The 18,076-nt window shown below is 27.8% G+C and overlaps 1 protein-coding gene across 16 annotated transcripts in view; it reads right to left on the bottom strand.

Annotated features, from left to right (window-relative positions):
- Positions 1 to 6,947: 6,947 nt before the first annotated feature.
- LOC136072102 (fibroblast growth factor receptor 3-like) overlaps positions 6,948 to 18,076 on the bottom strand; it is a 69,183-nt gene continuing 58,054 nt past the window's right edge. For 7 of the 16 annotated variants that reach the window (XM_065820403.1, XM_065820405.1, XM_065820399.1 and 4 more), the window contains 10 exons: positions 14,100 to 14,250; positions 12,599 to 12,819; positions 11,956 to 12,140; positions 11,457 to 11,525; positions 9,062 to 9,157; positions 8,771 to 8,985; positions 8,622 to 8,662; positions 8,422 to 8,518; positions 8,074 to 8,314; positions 7,123 to 7,347 (listed from right to left, as the gene is read on the bottom strand). In XM_065820403.1, the coding sequence (XP_065676475.1) occupies positions 8,077 to 8,314; positions 8,422 to 8,518; positions 8,622 to 8,662; positions 8,771 to 8,985; positions 9,062 to 9,157; positions 11,457 to 11,525; positions 11,956 to 12,140; positions 12,599 to 12,819; positions 14,100 to 14,250 (1,313 nt within the window). In that variant the 3' untranslated portion in view covers positions 7,123 to 7,347; positions 8,074 to 8,076. Of the gene's footprint in view, positions 7,096 to 7,122; positions 7,364 to 8,073; positions 8,315 to 8,421; positions 8,519 to 8,621; positions 8,663 to 8,770; positions 8,986 to 9,061; positions 9,158 to 11,456; positions 11,526 to 11,955; positions 12,141 to 12,598; positions 12,820 to 14,099; positions 14,251 to 18,076 lie in introns of those variants that run through there. The other 9 variants (XM_065820404.1, XM_065820401.1, XR_010644366.1 and 6 more) reach the window with 8 other exon arrangements.

The following is an 18,076-nucleotide window of genomic DNA, read 5'->3' as shown; positions in this document are numbered from 1 at the left end:
GCCCTATATACAGTTTAAGCAAAAACAAAAAAACTGTTACAAAAACTATGGGATGGTTAGTAGAATATCTTTTATAAAATAAATATTACGATACCTGCATCTGTTTGTAAAAGGTTAAAATTATGGGGGTTACGTTATTTAAAAAAAAAACAGTCATTTTTTTATCGAAACTTTTAGACTTTTTATTGAATATGCCAAACTGAATTTTTATTGAATAATGACAAACTATATTGGATATACCACCTTAAAACAAGTTAAAAACTTAAGATGAATTGAGTCTGCTGTCTGTTTTCCCATTGACTGAGAAAAGACTATCGAAATTTAAAACTAAAAAAATTTATAAAATAAATTTTTTTAGTTTTAAATTTCGACTAAAATTAATAAATTCATATTTTTGATAATATTTAATTTAATTTTGATATTTTCCTGAACAGCAAAGATAACTTGAGGCAGTAAAATTTTGCTACTAAAAATAAGCTATGAAAAACAATATGTCAAATGATATTGTTTTGCTAAAACGACTTAATTTTTTATACAATTTTATACTAAATTTAAATAAGTTGGCAATTTTCACCAAACAATCTTTCTAAGTTAAAAAATTATGAACATGTAAAATTTACGTCCCCATTTTGAGTAGGGTTGAAACTTAGTTACCACTTTCAAAATGTAAAAGTTATTTCATAAAATTTAAGACCTGTCAACGTAGTTAAATGTAGTATAAAATAGTTAACAAATTTATTCATTAACTATTGCCCTCACTTTTGGGGTAAGGGGAATAACTTTTGGGAATATTTTTGTTTCCAGGCTTCAATCACCGCAATTTTTTGCAAAGTATTATTATTTGACATTAGCATAAACATACTTAACTTCAAAGTTTGCGCAACGTCTGAAAGTGTTGAATCTGTAATACCAAAAAATGAATTTTGCGCCATTGGAACTATATCATTTTCAAATTACGTTTTATTAGCATCCCATAAAGAAAAACAAAATACTTTTTGAATCGTAAAACTAAAAAAATAAATAAAACAAATTCATACAAGTAACAAGTTATTTACAAGTAGGAGTTTAACTTCTTCGGGGAAAACTTTTTTTCTGTTTTACAGCAAGCTGAAATAAGCACATCACTGGATCTGAACTACACAGAAGTCTTTTCATTAAACCCATAATTTATTTTTTCTAGAAACTTTAGGTGTAAAGAATTCTCTGAAGTTTTTACATCTTTGTTTTTGCTTTTCTGTGCCTCTTCAGAAAGCATACCATTAGCAGAGGTATAGCTGAACAAAATTTTGAGCCGTCTCCTTGCAATAAATTTCATGATCCTCAAGGTTTACCTTTTCCGTACAGGAAACAGTACATAGTATGTACAAACGCTTGGCTAGTTTCTCGTCGATATCCAATACTTCAGCAGAAACAATAAAGACAGCAATTTGGCCTCGCGGATTGCTAGCTATTAACTAGCAACCAATCATACCAAGTGTTGATCATCATGCATCTTTTAAATGAACGTCACGGTTGTTTTAAATGATGCAAAACCCGGTAAGGCGTTCTTTTCCTACCCGGAAAGGCCTTGGTTCGAATCCCTCATTTGGACAATTTTACACACATATACCGGGCTTTCCATCCAGTTAAAAGTGTTCAGTGTTCCTGAGAACTTTCTTTATTACTCTCTAAACTATTTAACAAGTGCTAAACTGAATCCTGTTTTTCTGACTGCTGGGAAATAATTTTTGTGGTTCCAATTTTTAAAAATACTAAAAATTGCTCAGATTCTCAAACTATCACCATATGAAGCAAGTTTTTTTATCTACATAAGCTCGCTTCATACGATGTTTCTAAGAAAATTCTAAAAATGATTGAACCATTTTTTTCTTAGTATTATAGTTGTCAGTTTAGTTAGTTATTTTAGTTGTCACAGTATTATACTTGTCTTTCATTGACAACACTCTCCTTCATTCACAGTAACTTCTGGGGTACCACAAAGTATCATCCGTCTTTAGGCTTGCAGTGGCTGATGATTTTTAACTGAAGCAAACTCATTCATTTAATGCTAATAGTTGTTATCAATACATAAGGGCCAACAGCACCGGGGGGCCGGAAAAGGTTCGTGCGACCCCCCCCCCCCCAACACACACCCTTTTTTTGTAAAAGACCTTTTTTTTATCTATATATGGAAGACATTTTTTACAAATTTATGATTGTGCCCCCACTTCAAAACACGTGTTATTGGCATTATTGTAGATGTTTTTTTCTATTTTTTTAATTTTTGTTTTAGGTGTCTTGGCGCGGTGGTGTAACTGGTATTTATAATGTAACTGATTATAAGCTCTTAACATAATTTATATAAGCATCATCTTTGATAGCTCTACTGAATCTGAATCTTAACACAAATAGCCAATCACGTCGTCAACTGCAGTTAAATCTACTTCGAGTACTATGATTGGCTCGCTATAAAAGACTTGATTGTTTAACAATAATGTTCTTTTTAGGTTAAGGTAAATTTTTATGTCTGTTAGTTTTCTTGCTTCGTTGATCTATAAAAGATTCCACAAAAGATTCATTCAAGAATTTCTGTACACGTTGCACTCTATTTCTCTCTATTCCATCCAAAATATAAAACCATTTTCAAAAACAACTTGGTTGATAAAATTCTTGCCTTATTTTATTCACGTTGTTTAATTGAATGCTGAATTTCAATAATATCCATTACAACCGGTAATATTTAACTCATTATCACTTTACGTGTTTAAAGCTTTTCTAGATTTATTTTGTCTAACAACCTCGAAAGTTATAAGTCCAGATAAATGAGCATTTTGAAGATTCTTTGACGAAATGTTAAGAAAGTCTACCAGGGTTTGTTTTCTGTTTTCTTTACTGATACTTTGAAAACATTTGTAGCTTTTACAACTGGAATACAGAAAATGGCAATAAAATATTGCCATGATTTTATATAGTAAATTACCTATTAACAGAATCTAACAGTTCCTAAAACCACTCACTTGCAATCAAAACCAACTTTAAAAGCAAATAATATTTTTCAACTTGATTCGTGTGTCCATTTCCTTAAACTTCTTTTCCTTAATAACCTCTGCCTTTTTCTTCTTTTTTTTGGCCTTTTGCGAGGCCAAGGCTTGGCTTTATTTTAAATTTTTAAAACTGATAGGCTCTTGTTTATTACTATTTCTTATTAATTATTACGATTTCTTATTATTACTATTTTTTATTAATTATTACTTAATATAATTTACCAACTATTGGTTTTCATTATTTGAGGTATAAATTAATAAAAAATAATAATAATGAATAGTAAATTTAATTATTGAAGTATATTTGATGTAATAACTAATAATTAGTAACTAATTAGTAAGACTTTTCAGTTTTTTTATTACGTCATTTGTCTAATTGGACCCCACTTCAATACCCACAACTCGCAAGCTGTGTCATGCCCACGGACTTCATTTAGTAGTATGTGGTGTTCTTTACAAAAAGTCAAACCCTTCAAAGACAATAAGTATTGAAGGTGATTCACAGATGCAAAATTCTAAAGACAATTTTAGTGATTGCGATAATTATGATGATAAAATTACATTTGATAAATTTGAACATAAGGATGAGTACAGCTCAACAACAGGTATAGCTCAACAAGTATTACATTCACTGAGGATTTACAAAGTAACCTAAATGTTTCCTTAATGATTCAGAATGTTCGAAAAGTGGTTCGAATGTTTATCAAATCACCTCTTAAAAATGAGATCTTGCAAATGTACGTAAAACGTACGTTTCATAAAGGTATTAATCTAATATTGAATTTAAAAACAAGGTGGAGTTGTCTTGCTAGAAAGATTTAAGTAAAAACTTGTATATTAAAAGTAATGATTGATTTAAAAGAAATTTTTAATACTTCCGATGAAGAATATGTGGTAATAAATGCAATAACAATGTCTCTACAACCAATGAAAGTTGGAATAGAAAGGCTTGTCAGAAGTAATGCTACTCTACTTGACGCAGAAGATGTATTGGTATTCATCATAGACGATTTGGCAGAGAAAAATTAATTTCATTGCTAATAAACTGCTTCAAACTGTGAAGCAGAAAATTGAACAACGTAGAAATAACAATTAAATTGGCTTACATAACCCATTCACTTATAATCACGAATCAAATATCAATTCAAATTTAATCTTACCCTCCAAACGTGTATTAAAAGCAGCCGCAAAAAAAATTTACACCAGGTTATATATTGATGGATAGGTTAAATGTTGGTGGATGCAAGCAATAATGGAATAGTCGACGAGAGTTGTCATAATGAAATCGAAATTTTTTTAAATGCCTCAACCAGTTGATGCTACTTGTTTAGACAAAAGTAGTTTGACACCTGAAGAAAAGTTGGATGGTGCTATTTTTAATGTTAAGGGGCAACTACCCTCTAAATTTTTCGAAAATTAAAAAATTTTTTTTTTACTAATATCGATCAAAATTTTATGCAGATTTTTAATCTGCAAAAAAATAAATATGTTTCTTAATATAAATATGTTTCTTAATAAGTTTTTGTCTAACATTTGTTGTTTTAATCTTAAGTTTAGAAAAGAGGTCATGGCAACGCGCATAGCAACGGAGAGAATGCACTTTTTTTGTGCTTTTTCAGAACTTCTGTTTCAAATACAGATTAAGATTTATATCCTATTTGCTATTATTATTCTATTTGCTACCTAATATTCTGTTTCTTATTATATGTAGACTTAGCCAATATATATTTCTTCTAAAATGTGGTGATATCAAGTTATCAAAAGCTTATTTATACAACAACATAAACAAAAATATGAAAAAGTTAATGTGGGTGCATTTAAAACGACAAAAATATTATTGGTATAAGTCAGTTATTTAAACTTATGAATAACTTAAATTGAAACTAGGGCACTTTACTTTAGCCGGTTTCAGACTAATAAACAAGAAGTTAAATTATCAATCAATCATGTTAAAATATCATTAATTAGGAAGAGTGAAAGTTTTGAGGTTAAACCTAGGTTTTTATGATTTTAACACATCAAAAAGCGATAAGTCAAAAAAATATGCAAGAAATACTATGAACCTGGTAGCTTTCAAAACAACTTTTCAAAAAGCCGTTTTTTTTTTTAGTTTAATTTTAAAAGCATCACTTTTTATGAATTTATTTTTTGTTTTGCGTTTTCTAAGACTTTGCATTTCAGGCACGCCGTAAAAAAAGTTTCAAAAACTATAAATGCGAAATTTTCAGGGATTGTTTCATTTTATCAAAATTTGTGATATGAGTGGAGTAGAATTTCGACATCATAACGAAATTTTCAGGGATTGTTCATTTTATCAAAATTTGTGATGTGAGTGGAGTGGAATTTCTAATTAAACTTTAGATTTTGAGTTATCAAGTTTTTTGTATTTTATTTTAAGCTTTTAATTTATTATTAATCTTTATTAATAATAAATTAATAATATTTATTAATAATATTAATCAATTAAGCTTTTTTTTTTATTATTAATATATTAAATTAATTTGGTTTTACTTTTTTGCATAAAAACTAAACTTATTAACAAATCGACTTATATCACAGTTTTATATATTTAGAACAGTTTTGCAAAATTACACTATCACTCCTTTACCCATTCTTCCTTACTTTTTTACAGCGTAAACCCAGTTTTTTGGTATTTTTATAGGTTACCATAGTAACAAGCTACCATTTTACACATATTTTTTCATTTTTAATGTTAGTATAATATTTTCTGTTTGGAATAAGAAAAAGTAAGTTTATATGCGTTGTTTTAAAATTTGAGGGTAGTTGCCCGAGTAGGAACAGTGGTTTTGAAAACCTTTGCAATTTAAAAAACTCATAAAAGAAAATAATATTTTCGAGACAACTGGAAAGCGTAACGAAAGTTTGAACAATCTAAACTCAATTTTAATGGCCATTAAGCCAACATCGATTGAATAAGAAAGAGCTTTTTCTGCAGCGGGACTATTTATGGGAAAAATTCGTTCACGAATAAGTAATAGTTAACTGATTGTTTATGCTTTTTAAAACAATTTTTTAGTTCAAAAAATAATTTAGATTAGTGTGCTAATATAAATTAGTGCTAGAAACTGTTCGTTTGTTATTATATTTAAATCGTGATGTTTGATAAGATAAAATAAAAATAATAAATATAGAAAACTACACAACGGAATTGCGATATTACCACGCAACCCTAATTGCGATATTACCACGCAAAAAAAAAAAAAAAAAAAAAAATGATAATATATATATATATTTAATCTATTCAGGTAGCTTAAAATAAGATAAAAATATTTTTTTTAAAATTATGCATATTGCTTCAAGTCCCAGCTTCTAATTGTTAAAACAAATTAAAAAAAATTACGCACAGAAATGGAAATGCTCATATACTCATAAAAATCTAAATCTCTCCGTTAACGCGTGCGCTCTATTCAATTCTTAATGAACAATGTATATCAGCATTGAAGTCATTTAATGCGATTCAACGTATATTTAAAAAAATAAAAAAATTACTTTTAAATCTATAATTTCCATTATTTGTTTTCAAAACATTTACTGTTTTAAAATAAAATTAACATGAATAACTTTAAAATATTTAAAATAAATTAATTTACAATATAAAAAATTAATATTATTCAAATATTACATAAAAAATATAAAACAATCATAAAACATCAAATAAATAGTATAAAATGTTAAAGTCATCCGGTGCAACTAACATTATTGAGAATGTGATGGCAAGCTTAGCTAGACATATCTAAAAGTGTAACGTAACGCGAGAAAAATGCAGATTAAAGAATCACTTAAAATCAATTACGCCTCAACGTAACAAGAAATAAAAACGTTTCAACACTTTTTAACAGTGACAATAGCGTAAAAATGTCCACAGTTGAAACTCTATTTGGAAACATTATCGAAAAAAAAATAAAATAATAATAATTGCTAATTTTCTATTTGATGTTGTTGTGTGATCAATTATGGCTTCTTTTTAATGTCTTTGACGTTTTATGTATTATTTGAAGCGGTTTTTTGCTATTTCTATTTAACGTCTGACGACAATCTGCACAAAATAGAACTAAATATCACAAAAAGAATACAATTCTTTTATGTTTTCGTTTATACTTTAAATATGTAAAATGAAATTAACATAAATAACTAATACTCTGCAAATTCCAAAAAAAACGTTTTTCTCTAACGTGACGCTTTAAAACAATAAATTGTCAAGAAAGCATGTTCGACGGAAAAAAGCAAAATAAGTGTCACAAACCAGTTTATTTAACGTCCTTTCATCACAAACCAGTTTGTTCGACGTCCTTTCTTCATCCTTCTTGAATAAATAAAATCTAATTAATAAATAAAAAGTTTGAATAGATTGTTTTAGTAAATATGCAATCAACCTCATTTACCCTGCATTTAATAGTTCAACTGAATTTTAAACGGTGTCTATATCATGAAATCACTAGAAGGGCAGATCTAGTCCATCTAGTAAGGAGTGGGCAATGTTTAGGGTTTTTTGATTCGCTGAATCCAGACCATTCAGGCAGGAAGGAGGTGGGGAGGGGGCGGAAGATCGAGACTCTGATAAAGTAGTGGAGGGAGGAGAGGGGGGGAAGGAGACAGATATTTTCAGGTTTATATCATAAAACTTTGTTAGTTATTTTTTTTCGAATATTAGTCTTACATTGTTTTAATTTTCGTCATATTGATAGTTCAACAGTCCGAATTTTTTTTGCACCACACAATTTTATTAAAACTTCTTATCACTTTTAAACGGCCTCCCTAACTTACATCGATTTTCAAACAACATACTTTGTTAAATATATAAATTTACAAATATTTTAAAAATATCGCTCCTATCGCCCCCCCCCTCCCCCATGGATCCACTCTTGAATCAATGTTCATCATTGTTTTTTGGGATGCATTTCGTTAAACAAAAAATGTTGCATACAAACAAACATGCAAACAGGAACAAAAACAGCACAACACAAAATTAAAAAAAAAAAAAGCAAATATTTTAATATAATATGAAAAGTTACTAAAATATTCAACGTACTTTTTAATTCATTTCTTTGACCGAATAAACATGCTTTTTTAAAAATTCTTGTGCTTCATCGTTTGCATCAGAAGTAATGCTATTGAATGATGGTACACTATAATAGTTATTTTTTTCGTTGATTTCAAAGGTAAAATAATGTCCACCTCGACATAATACTTCTTCAAACAACTCGCGTAACTCAGTAAAGCTGGGTCGTTTTAATGGATCTTCATTCCAACAATGTAACATGTGGTCATACCTAAAATTAAAGACTCAAAAGTCATCGTTCATACCGTCTACTAAAGTTCCTTTAATAGAGTATTCTAGTAATATACTAGTAATATAGTAATTAAACAAATTTGTTACATAATTTGAGAGCAATTATCTGGTCGCTCCATTCGGTAACCGATTTTTAAACGAGCAAGGAGCTCACAATTACTTAATCCAGGATAAGGAGTTCCTCCTATAAACGATAAGGTGATTAGACTTTATTAAAAAATTAAAAAATTGTAAAAAAATAAGATAATTCTAAAACTGCATATAAAATAACAAGCTCATACACTTACCCAGCGTTACAATTTCAAATAAAACAACGCCGTACGCCCACCTAAAACATTTTAATATCCTAATTAGTCCTAAAAACAATACTCACACACAATATGTTAAAACACCAAACAATAAAAACTTTTTACAAAAGAAAATTAACTATAATTACACATCACTATATGACGTAAACATTTGGTCAAATATTGCTTCAACTGACATCCACTTAACTGGTAAACGACGATGAGTACAGCTCGTATAATTTAAGTCATCGTTGACTTTACGTGTTAAACCAAAATCAGATACTTTAACTTTTTTATCAGCACTAATTAAGATATTTCTTGCAGCAAGGTCTCGGTGTACCAGTTTATTAAGCGAAAGATATTCCTGAAGAAATAAAGTAAACAAGAACACATAGAAAAAAGTAGCAATAAAAAAACTCACATATTAATTAAACTCAAACCATTCCCGATGCCACTTGCCACGCAAAACAAATTAAGTCATTAGGTGTCATGGCCTCAGTGTCAACTAGGGTAGTATCGTGCACTAAACTTGTTTTCTATAAAAAATAATAAAGAAAACTATATATAAAAAAAACAAAAATTATTTATACATAACAAAACAAAAGTAAGAAAAAAATTAAGAAATTTAAAAAAAAAAAGGCAAGTTTATTTCCAGACGAACTTAAAAATTGTAAAACTTAAATTAAAATATATTTTAATAACTTTTATATTATTTTTTCCTACGCTTCAAGGAATAAAAAGTTATGTATTTTACGAGATTGTGACACCTTACAACACATAGCAATACGTTGCTAATTTAAAAATATATTTATAGCAAAAACAATAGTCTAATAAAATTTCTGTATAATATGAATTGTTCCTTATGCTAAGGTGCTTGTAACCTATAGTACTTTTGAATGGATGTATAATGAATGGATGTATAATGATCGTATAAACTTTTCTACCTAATAAGTGTTCTTTACCTTCCTCAAATTCTGAAAAAAAAACTTTATAGGTGTTATTTGAACTGGATAGGTGTTATTCAAAAAAAAATTTTTACAAGAATGACATTAGCTGACGTACAACGTCTCCTTGTAACTTTTGGGTAGTTGTCAGTTTAATTATTGGATTTTAACAAACATTTGCGTTTGTACTTTCAAAGTGATTAAAAAATCAAAATAATGTAATATATTTATATATATTTATATATTAAAATAATATATATTTTTCACAATTATTTCACAAAACAAAAGTTTTTGTATAATTATTTTGTAAAGTCTTTTGAAATTTTTTTAATGGTTCATGGTATAAAGAAAGTTCAATTAATTATTTTCACAAAATTAATATCCAGTAACAGCAAAAAGTATTGCGATAATTTGCAGATTTTATCTTTTTTTAGTAAAAAATTGCACCCCTAAAAAGGCCCTTTAAAATTTTTAGGTTTTAGTATTTAGTCATGTTCCTGTGAGCTTTTATTACTTCTTTCAGACGATTTTGCATAGATGAAGCAAGCCTATTGCATAATTCTTTGCTAATTTCCATGCACCAGGTCAATTTGAGAGATTCGGTTCATTTCTTCACCGATCATGTATCGTGGCATTGTACCTTGTCCTTCATTATTTTCCAAAGGTTTTTAATTGGGTTGAGATCAGGGGTGTTTCCTGGCCATTTTAGAACATTTATATTGCGTGCATTAAGCCAATTCTTGACTTTTTTGAATGTGTGGCAAGGAGCTGAGCCATGTTGGAAAATTGTTGTTCCATAGAACCGCATAAATTGCAGAAGATCAACGACTTTAATATAACAATTTCCATTCATTGTTACATTTGGAGGCAAGAAATAAAATCCCCTGCATCCTGCAGAAAAACACCCCTACTTCATAATCTTTTGCGTGTTGGCTGAGTCGCAGCCTACACGCAAAAGACTTTGCCTATGGGCCATTGCATGCCCATTCAACAATTTGAAAATGTTGAAAACTTTGACCCATGGCTAAAATTGCTTCTTTCCAATTGGCAACATCCTAATGCACATAAGGTTTAGCGAAATCAAGTTGCTTCTTCCTCATGGCGACTGTGATGAGAGGTTTTTTGGCACAATGACGTGAAGGCAATCCAAGCTCTTTTTGCAGCCTATGCTGCACTGTCTTAATGGAGATGTTTCCAAGCAATTCAGGATTCTCAAACTTTAATTGGCGTGCAGAAATAAAAGGATTATTAACTACTGCACGATTTATAATTTATCTGCACTCCTAGTCATTTTCCTTGGTCTTCCAGATGATCCCTTATGTTCAGGATCTACCAAATACCATTTTAGCCATCTTGCTACCGTCAAATGATGTCGATTAATTACCTTTCCTATGTCCCGAGTATTTTTTTCCTGCTTATGCAAAAGAATGATGGCAATTTCTTCTTTTTTATATTACAGAACTTCATACTGCCAAAAATTTTCAAAGATAGACAAGGAAGATGCAAAAAATAGGTTATTTTCCAGAAAAGAGTGATGCAACCAAACACGGATGAAGACTCCAATATACTGAATTGAAACAGTTTAGTATGCATTAATATATAAAGGAATTACTGCTCGTTGTAATAGAAACCAAACACGGATGAAGACTCCAATATACTGAATTGAAACAGTTTAGTATGCATTAATATATAAAGGAATTACTGCTCGTTGTAATAGAAAATGGTTGGCTTCAATAAAATGAGTGTAACTATTTTAAATTAATTTTTTTCTTCAGAGATCAAAATTATGAACTTTTTAGCACTTGTCGCAATACTTTTTGTGGGTACTGTATAATGAAAACATTTGGATATAAATTGTTACAAAAAAAGTTTTACTAAAAAATTTAAAAACCTCAAGCAATTTTTGGTAGTTCTGTGTGGACATGTTGGATGAATCTCCCTCCATCATTGAAGCTATATACTATAAAAGAATATAAATTTAAATACAAATAAATAATATTTGAAATGTTGCACAAATATATTTATTGATTTTTATGTATTATAGTATTTTTTGTTCTTTTTATTACATTTTAAATAAGCATTTTGTTACAATATTTAAATACAAATATATAATAATAAAAAATATATATATAATGATAATGTTATTATAAAATTAAAGATTGCGGGGATTTAAATCAAACATCACAGGCATTTGTATATCATAATATCATGACATAACACAACATATTAAAACCAAAAATTTTGAAAAATTAAAACGTTAAAATTAACCAACAACAAAAAAAAATCTAATACATTAAATTAGATTAACCTAACACACTTTTTAATTAAGTTTAAGTTTTATTATAAAAGTATATTTATAAAATCTTAGTAATATAAAATTAATATTTTACCTTTGTTCGTCTATTTCTCAGAAAATTTAACAAATCTCCATTTTCCATAAATTCAACTACTAAACACAATTGATTCCTAACTGTGGACCAACCAATCATATTCACAATATTCTTATGATACCCAATACCTTTCATCAGATTAATCTCATTACCAAAATCATTAATCTCTGATTGACTTGCATTATCTAATTCATAATAAATATTTACTACTAGGTGCAATTTTTTTCTAGAGTAAAATTATAGTTTTTATATATACTATTATAGTTCTAATTATATTTAATATATTTTAATCTAATTATAGCTTTTAGTTTTTCTAATTACAACTTGTAATTAATGTTTATTTACCTAATTCACTTTCTAACTTTTCATTAGTTTATTTGTGTTTAAGTCAATTGTATTAACAATTCTCTTATTTACCTGATTAGCACTTAAAAAATATATATAATATTTATATATTTGGGAAATTAAAAAACTTGTATGAAATGTTGCTTAAACGAACCATGCAAATAATAATTAAATATTATATTAACAAATAACAACAAAAGTTTATTAGACGCTAAATTAAACTTTGTATGGTATGGTAGCAACAAAAATAATCACTTCAATAGAGCGTAAAAGTTTGCTACATAATCTAAAACTCTACCTTTTAAAAGTTTCACTGCAACGTTAACAGCAGAATCTTCTTTAATATCATGTAAAATCATATTAGTTTGACTTGCATAACAAGTTTTAGCTAAAACGCTAGAACTAATTTTTGCAACAAAAACATTACCAAATGCTCCTTGACCAACTTTTTTATTCAAAACTATGGAATCAGGAAAAATTTCCCAGTTGTCTGTTAGATAACTGTTTTTGTTTTTGTTTCTGAAAAAAATAAAAAAACTATGAATTTTATAATTAATGACTTGCAGACACATTTTTAAAAACTACAAATGAAAATTATATTTATAGACTATTAAATTAAATTGTAAATAAATTTCATCATATAATCAAAGAGCTTAGTGCATGAAGTAATTAAAATAAAAAATGTTACGAGAAAATTGATTTTGATCAGACAAAACTTTTAAAAACAAGAGTTCTAGATGTTAAACAAATTTTTTAATTATGTTAAGATCTTCAATTGTATAATTATATTCATTTATCAGATGATGAATCAAATGATCTAACTTAATCAACATTTCTATAGCCTGAAGTTTTTTTGATACTTCTTGAGCATTTGACCTTTTATTTAAACACTAAATTTGTTTCCTGTTTATTTAAACTTTTTTCTTAATAATTTTATTTTTTTCTAAATAATTTTTTTTTTTTCTTAATAAATAAATAAATAGGGATCATGGGTCATGTCCTCTGATTTGAAAGTATAATAAAATAAACCTATGCACATTTTACTGTAATACTCATTTGTATGTATGTCAGTTTTCTCTGCTTGAAATTTATTGCCAGCGCCATAAAAAGTACTGGCAGGATGCCAGCGCTTTTTATGATGCGATCATTTTTAAATTAGCCTGCACGATTTAAAATATTTTTAAAAAATTTTAAAAATAAAAAATTGAAATTTTTTTTCTTTCTGCTATTTAATTTAAATAAAAATAGAAAAAAGAACACTTTCAATAAATACTATATAAAATAATTAAAAAAAAAAAACAGGTTAAAAAAAGCTATTTATCATAAAAGTTGCAATTTAAAATAAAACGCTTTCATTTTTTTGGCAAGTGCTTTTTTATGTGCTTGCCAAAGTTTTTGCGGGCGAGCACTGGCTAACCAGAGAAGACTGGTATGTATGTATGTATGTATGTATGTATGTATGTATGTATGTATGTATGTATGTATGTATGTATGTATGTATTTATGTGTGTGGATGCATGTATGTATACAGTTTTTTTTATTGTCAAATTAATTTGTCAAATTAATTTTAAAGATTACTTAACTTTTTATATAAACTTAACTTTATTTGCAACTCTCTCAACCCTAAACTACAAAACACAAACTTTAATACCTATTATTTCTAAATCTTTTGAATAATAATTTGTTAATTATGTTAAGTATTGCAATAATAATATAATTATATATACTTTGAGGTAGAATTATATAAAACTATTATTTCTAAATCTTTTGATAAATAATAATTTGTTAATTTTACTTACTCTAATTGCTTGAGATGCAAATTATTATTTTGGAATGGAACTTTTTTTTTAATACAGATTCTAAATCCAATAACAACAGCAAGTACAACAAGAACAGCAACAACAGGAACAAGAATCGCAGTAGTGATGATAGACGTTTTAGATAATGATTCTAAATAAAATTCATAAAAAACCAGTGTTTATAAATGTGATATTGTTTTATTGCAATAATGTCTTATTATAATTATATTATCTATATTGTGTTCCTTTATATTGCTTGTATTAGTCTTTATCGAGTTTACAACAATAAATATATAAACAGACTTAAATATGATAATAAATATAATAATATATAATAATATATAAATATGATAATAAATATGTCTTGTTTTTGACTGTGCAATGCTTTTTATATGAAAATAAAAAATGTATATCCTTATATTATATATAATTAGCCAAAAAAGATTGAAAAAGAAATATGTAAGAAATATAAATAATGGTAAAGAAAGTCATAATTGACTATCTTATAGCTTGTTGCTACAAGGGAGTGTTGCTACATTAACTGAGGGTTTGGTTTGAATCGAATAAAATTTAAAAAAGAACTTTTAAAATATGGGAATGTAAAATGAATGAAAATTTTTACTTGTTTTCTTTAGTTTATATATTTCTTTAAAAAAAAAACTTAGTGCCTTTAACAAATATGATTGACATATTGATATTGTTTCAGAAGCTGGACCTGGTGCTACAGAAAATTCTAACTTAAGTAGTGATTCACTTCATCAATCAAGTGCAAAACTTGACATTGGATTCATCACAGCATAATTTCCTTCTCAATCAGAAATAATTTTGTTACCAGAGCTCATATTGACTTTCCTTTAAAATTGCTAAAAGATGATAATAGCCAAAAATTTCTAGAAGGTATATTAAAATTTAGAAACATTAAAGGAGAACAGCATACTCGAGACTGGCTTGTATGGAGCAAGCATAAGGTTTCTTTATATTGCATTTCTTGATGGTTATTTTGGAACAGGGGCTGTTTCAAGCTAAGTATTGCTTCCAAATCTGCATAAATTGATAATTTTTTTTAATCATTAATCAAAGTGGAATTGGAAAAATGGCACCAAATAGAGAACCAAGCCTTGCTTTTTAGGGATCTTTGGAATGCATTGGAGACTCAAATAATGGAAACTTATTAGGTCTGATAGAGTTACTTTCTAACTGGGACCCTATTTTAAAGGAATACATTCTATTCTAAAGGAATAAGTGGTCGACCCTATTCTAAAGTAGGAATAAGTTGATCCTATTCTAAAGAAATAAGTAGCTGAGTCACAAAAAAAGGGCAAAATACTGCCAATACATTTCCTATCAAATAATTCCCAAAATGAGTTTATTGCAGAATGCTCTGATCTTCTTAAGTAGCATATTTTAGAAGAAAGACATTCTGCAAGGTACTATGCAATAATTGAAGATTCTACAACATATTCATCACATGTTGAGCAAACAACATTTATTTACGTTACCTAGTTCGCCATGAATATCAATATGAAATTGTGGAAGGATTTTTGAAATTTGTAGATTGTAGTGACAAAAATGGTTCTATAGCTCAAATGATTGCAAAAACGTTAGAAAGTAATCCTATTCCACTCACTGATTGTAGGACTCAAAGTTATGACAATGCAACAAATATGTCAGTCAAATACAAGGGAGCACAAGCTATAATAAAAAAACAATGTCCTACTGCTATGTTTTCTCATTGTGGCTGCCACACACTCAACTTGTGTGGTAATGAAGCTGCTGAATGTATTCCAGAAGCCATAGTTTACTTCCGAACTATGCAAACGAATTACACATTATTCAGTTGTAGTCCGAAGAGGTGGGAAATATTATCTTGGTTGTTCCCTTCAATGCATATCTGGCACCAGGTGGTCAGATTGAATAGAGAATGTCAAACCATTTGTAGCTCACCTTCCAGGATTAAAGCTGGCTTTGGAAGACTTGCTCCAGCTAAATCTTACTCCAAAAACTAGAAATAAGATTCGCGAAGCAATTTGTTATATCAGTACCGTTACCTGCATCAAAATGTCAGTTATGTGCAACAAGTCATTCATTAGCCAGTATCATGACTTTAGATATGGAAGTTTCAAATATAGAAAGCTTAATTTCACAATTAGTAGCTATTTGTGAAAGTTGGAAAGCAATGTGGAATGAAGCTAAGCTTGTTGCATCTAGCCTTGATATAGAAATAAAATTGTTTAGGAACAATAGCAGAAAACAATTCCACAATAAAAATGTGAATAAAATGAGTGAGGCAGGCGAATCTCCCTTGGAATCTCAATTCCAAAAGCAAATTTTTTATGCAGTATTGAATAATTATTAGTTATTGGAGGACTTACAGTCTTCTAATAACAGTTTTCTGAAACCTTCAGCTTTCTATGAAACTACCAAAAATTATCAGAGGAGGAATTAATACATGAAGCAGCTGTTTTGAAAAAAAAATATTCTAAAGATATAGTCAGAGAAGACTTTGTGCAAGAAATGAAACACATAACAATGATTCACAAAGCCAATTTTGAGACAAAACATTTTGATGAACTGGAAATATTAAATGCTTTGGCAGAGTGCAAAATAGAAAGTACATTCCAAACCTCAGTGTCAGTTTGAGGATACTTCTTACAGCACTAGCAACAGTATCATCAGCAGAAAGGAGCTTCAGCAAGCTTAAACTTGTTAAAAATTATCTCAGGTCTACCATGAGTCAGGATCGCCTTAACGACTTGACTAGGCTAAGTATTGAGTCTGACATTCCAAAACATATAGACTTTGATACAGTAATACATAATTTTGTGAAGAAAAAGGCATGCAAGGCAACCTTGCTTTTACAAAATTGTTCTATTTAACAACATTTCTAGCATTTATAGCTCTTTTGTGTAATAAAATTTAAAAATATTTTTTGAATTCTTTTTATTTGAGTTTGTTTATATATATATATATATATATATATATATATATATATATATATATATATATATATATATATATATATATATATATATATATATATATATATATTTATATATATATATATATATATATATTTATATATATATATATATATATATATATATATATATATATATATATATATTTATATATATATATATATTTATATATATATATATATATATATATATATATATATATATATATATATATATATATATATATATAAATATATATATATATATATATAAATATATATATATATATATATATATACTTAAATTTAGAAAAATTAACTTTTAATGGAACTTAAAGTTTAATGCCTATCGTTGTTATAATACAAGAAGATGTAATGGAAAACTAATCTCCGCTATCAAATAATGAAAGGAGAAATTTATTTTTGTGTCTACATTTAGAAACTAATTCGCCTCTTTTGTTCAGCAGATTGTTTCCTTTCTAAAATAATATTTCGAATTTCTCATTTAAACAAAGCTTACAAATTTTTGACGCAGGATTGCATGATTTACAGCGTTTAATAATATTCCATTTTATTGAAGATTTTATTTTCTTTTAATTCCCATACTTCCTTAGACAACTCAGTGTCGTTTTTGTACTTTTTTATGTTAAAGGATTTTAGATGGTTTGCATAACGTAGCTTAAAAGAAGTTTTAATTATCCCAATGTATACTTTATCGTTGTATTGTTTAAGTTCCATTAAAAGTTGTTTTTTCTAAACTTAAGTATAAAACGCTCTGTTTTGAAAAATATATATTTCTTAAATATTGAGCACTCTAGAATGATCAAGATTTTGGTATTTTTAATACTAAATCATACAACAACAATATATATATATATATATATATATATATATATATATATATATATATATATATATATATATATATATATATATATATATATATATATACTAGCTGGATTACACGGCGCTTCACGCGGGTTTCTCAGGGTTAGGGTTAGGAGGGGCCGCTGGTGGCCCA

Source organism: Hydra vulgaris, chromosome 15 (genome assembly GCF_038396675.1).
Source record: "Hydra vulgaris chromosome 15, alternate assembly HydraT2T_AEP".
Taxonomy (NCBI): domain Eukaryota; kingdom Metazoa; phylum Cnidaria; class Hydrozoa; order Anthoathecata; family Hydridae; genus Hydra; species Hydra vulgaris.
Note: the sequence above shows the minus strand (reverse complement) of the source record. Positions and strands in the feature narration are given on the sequence as shown.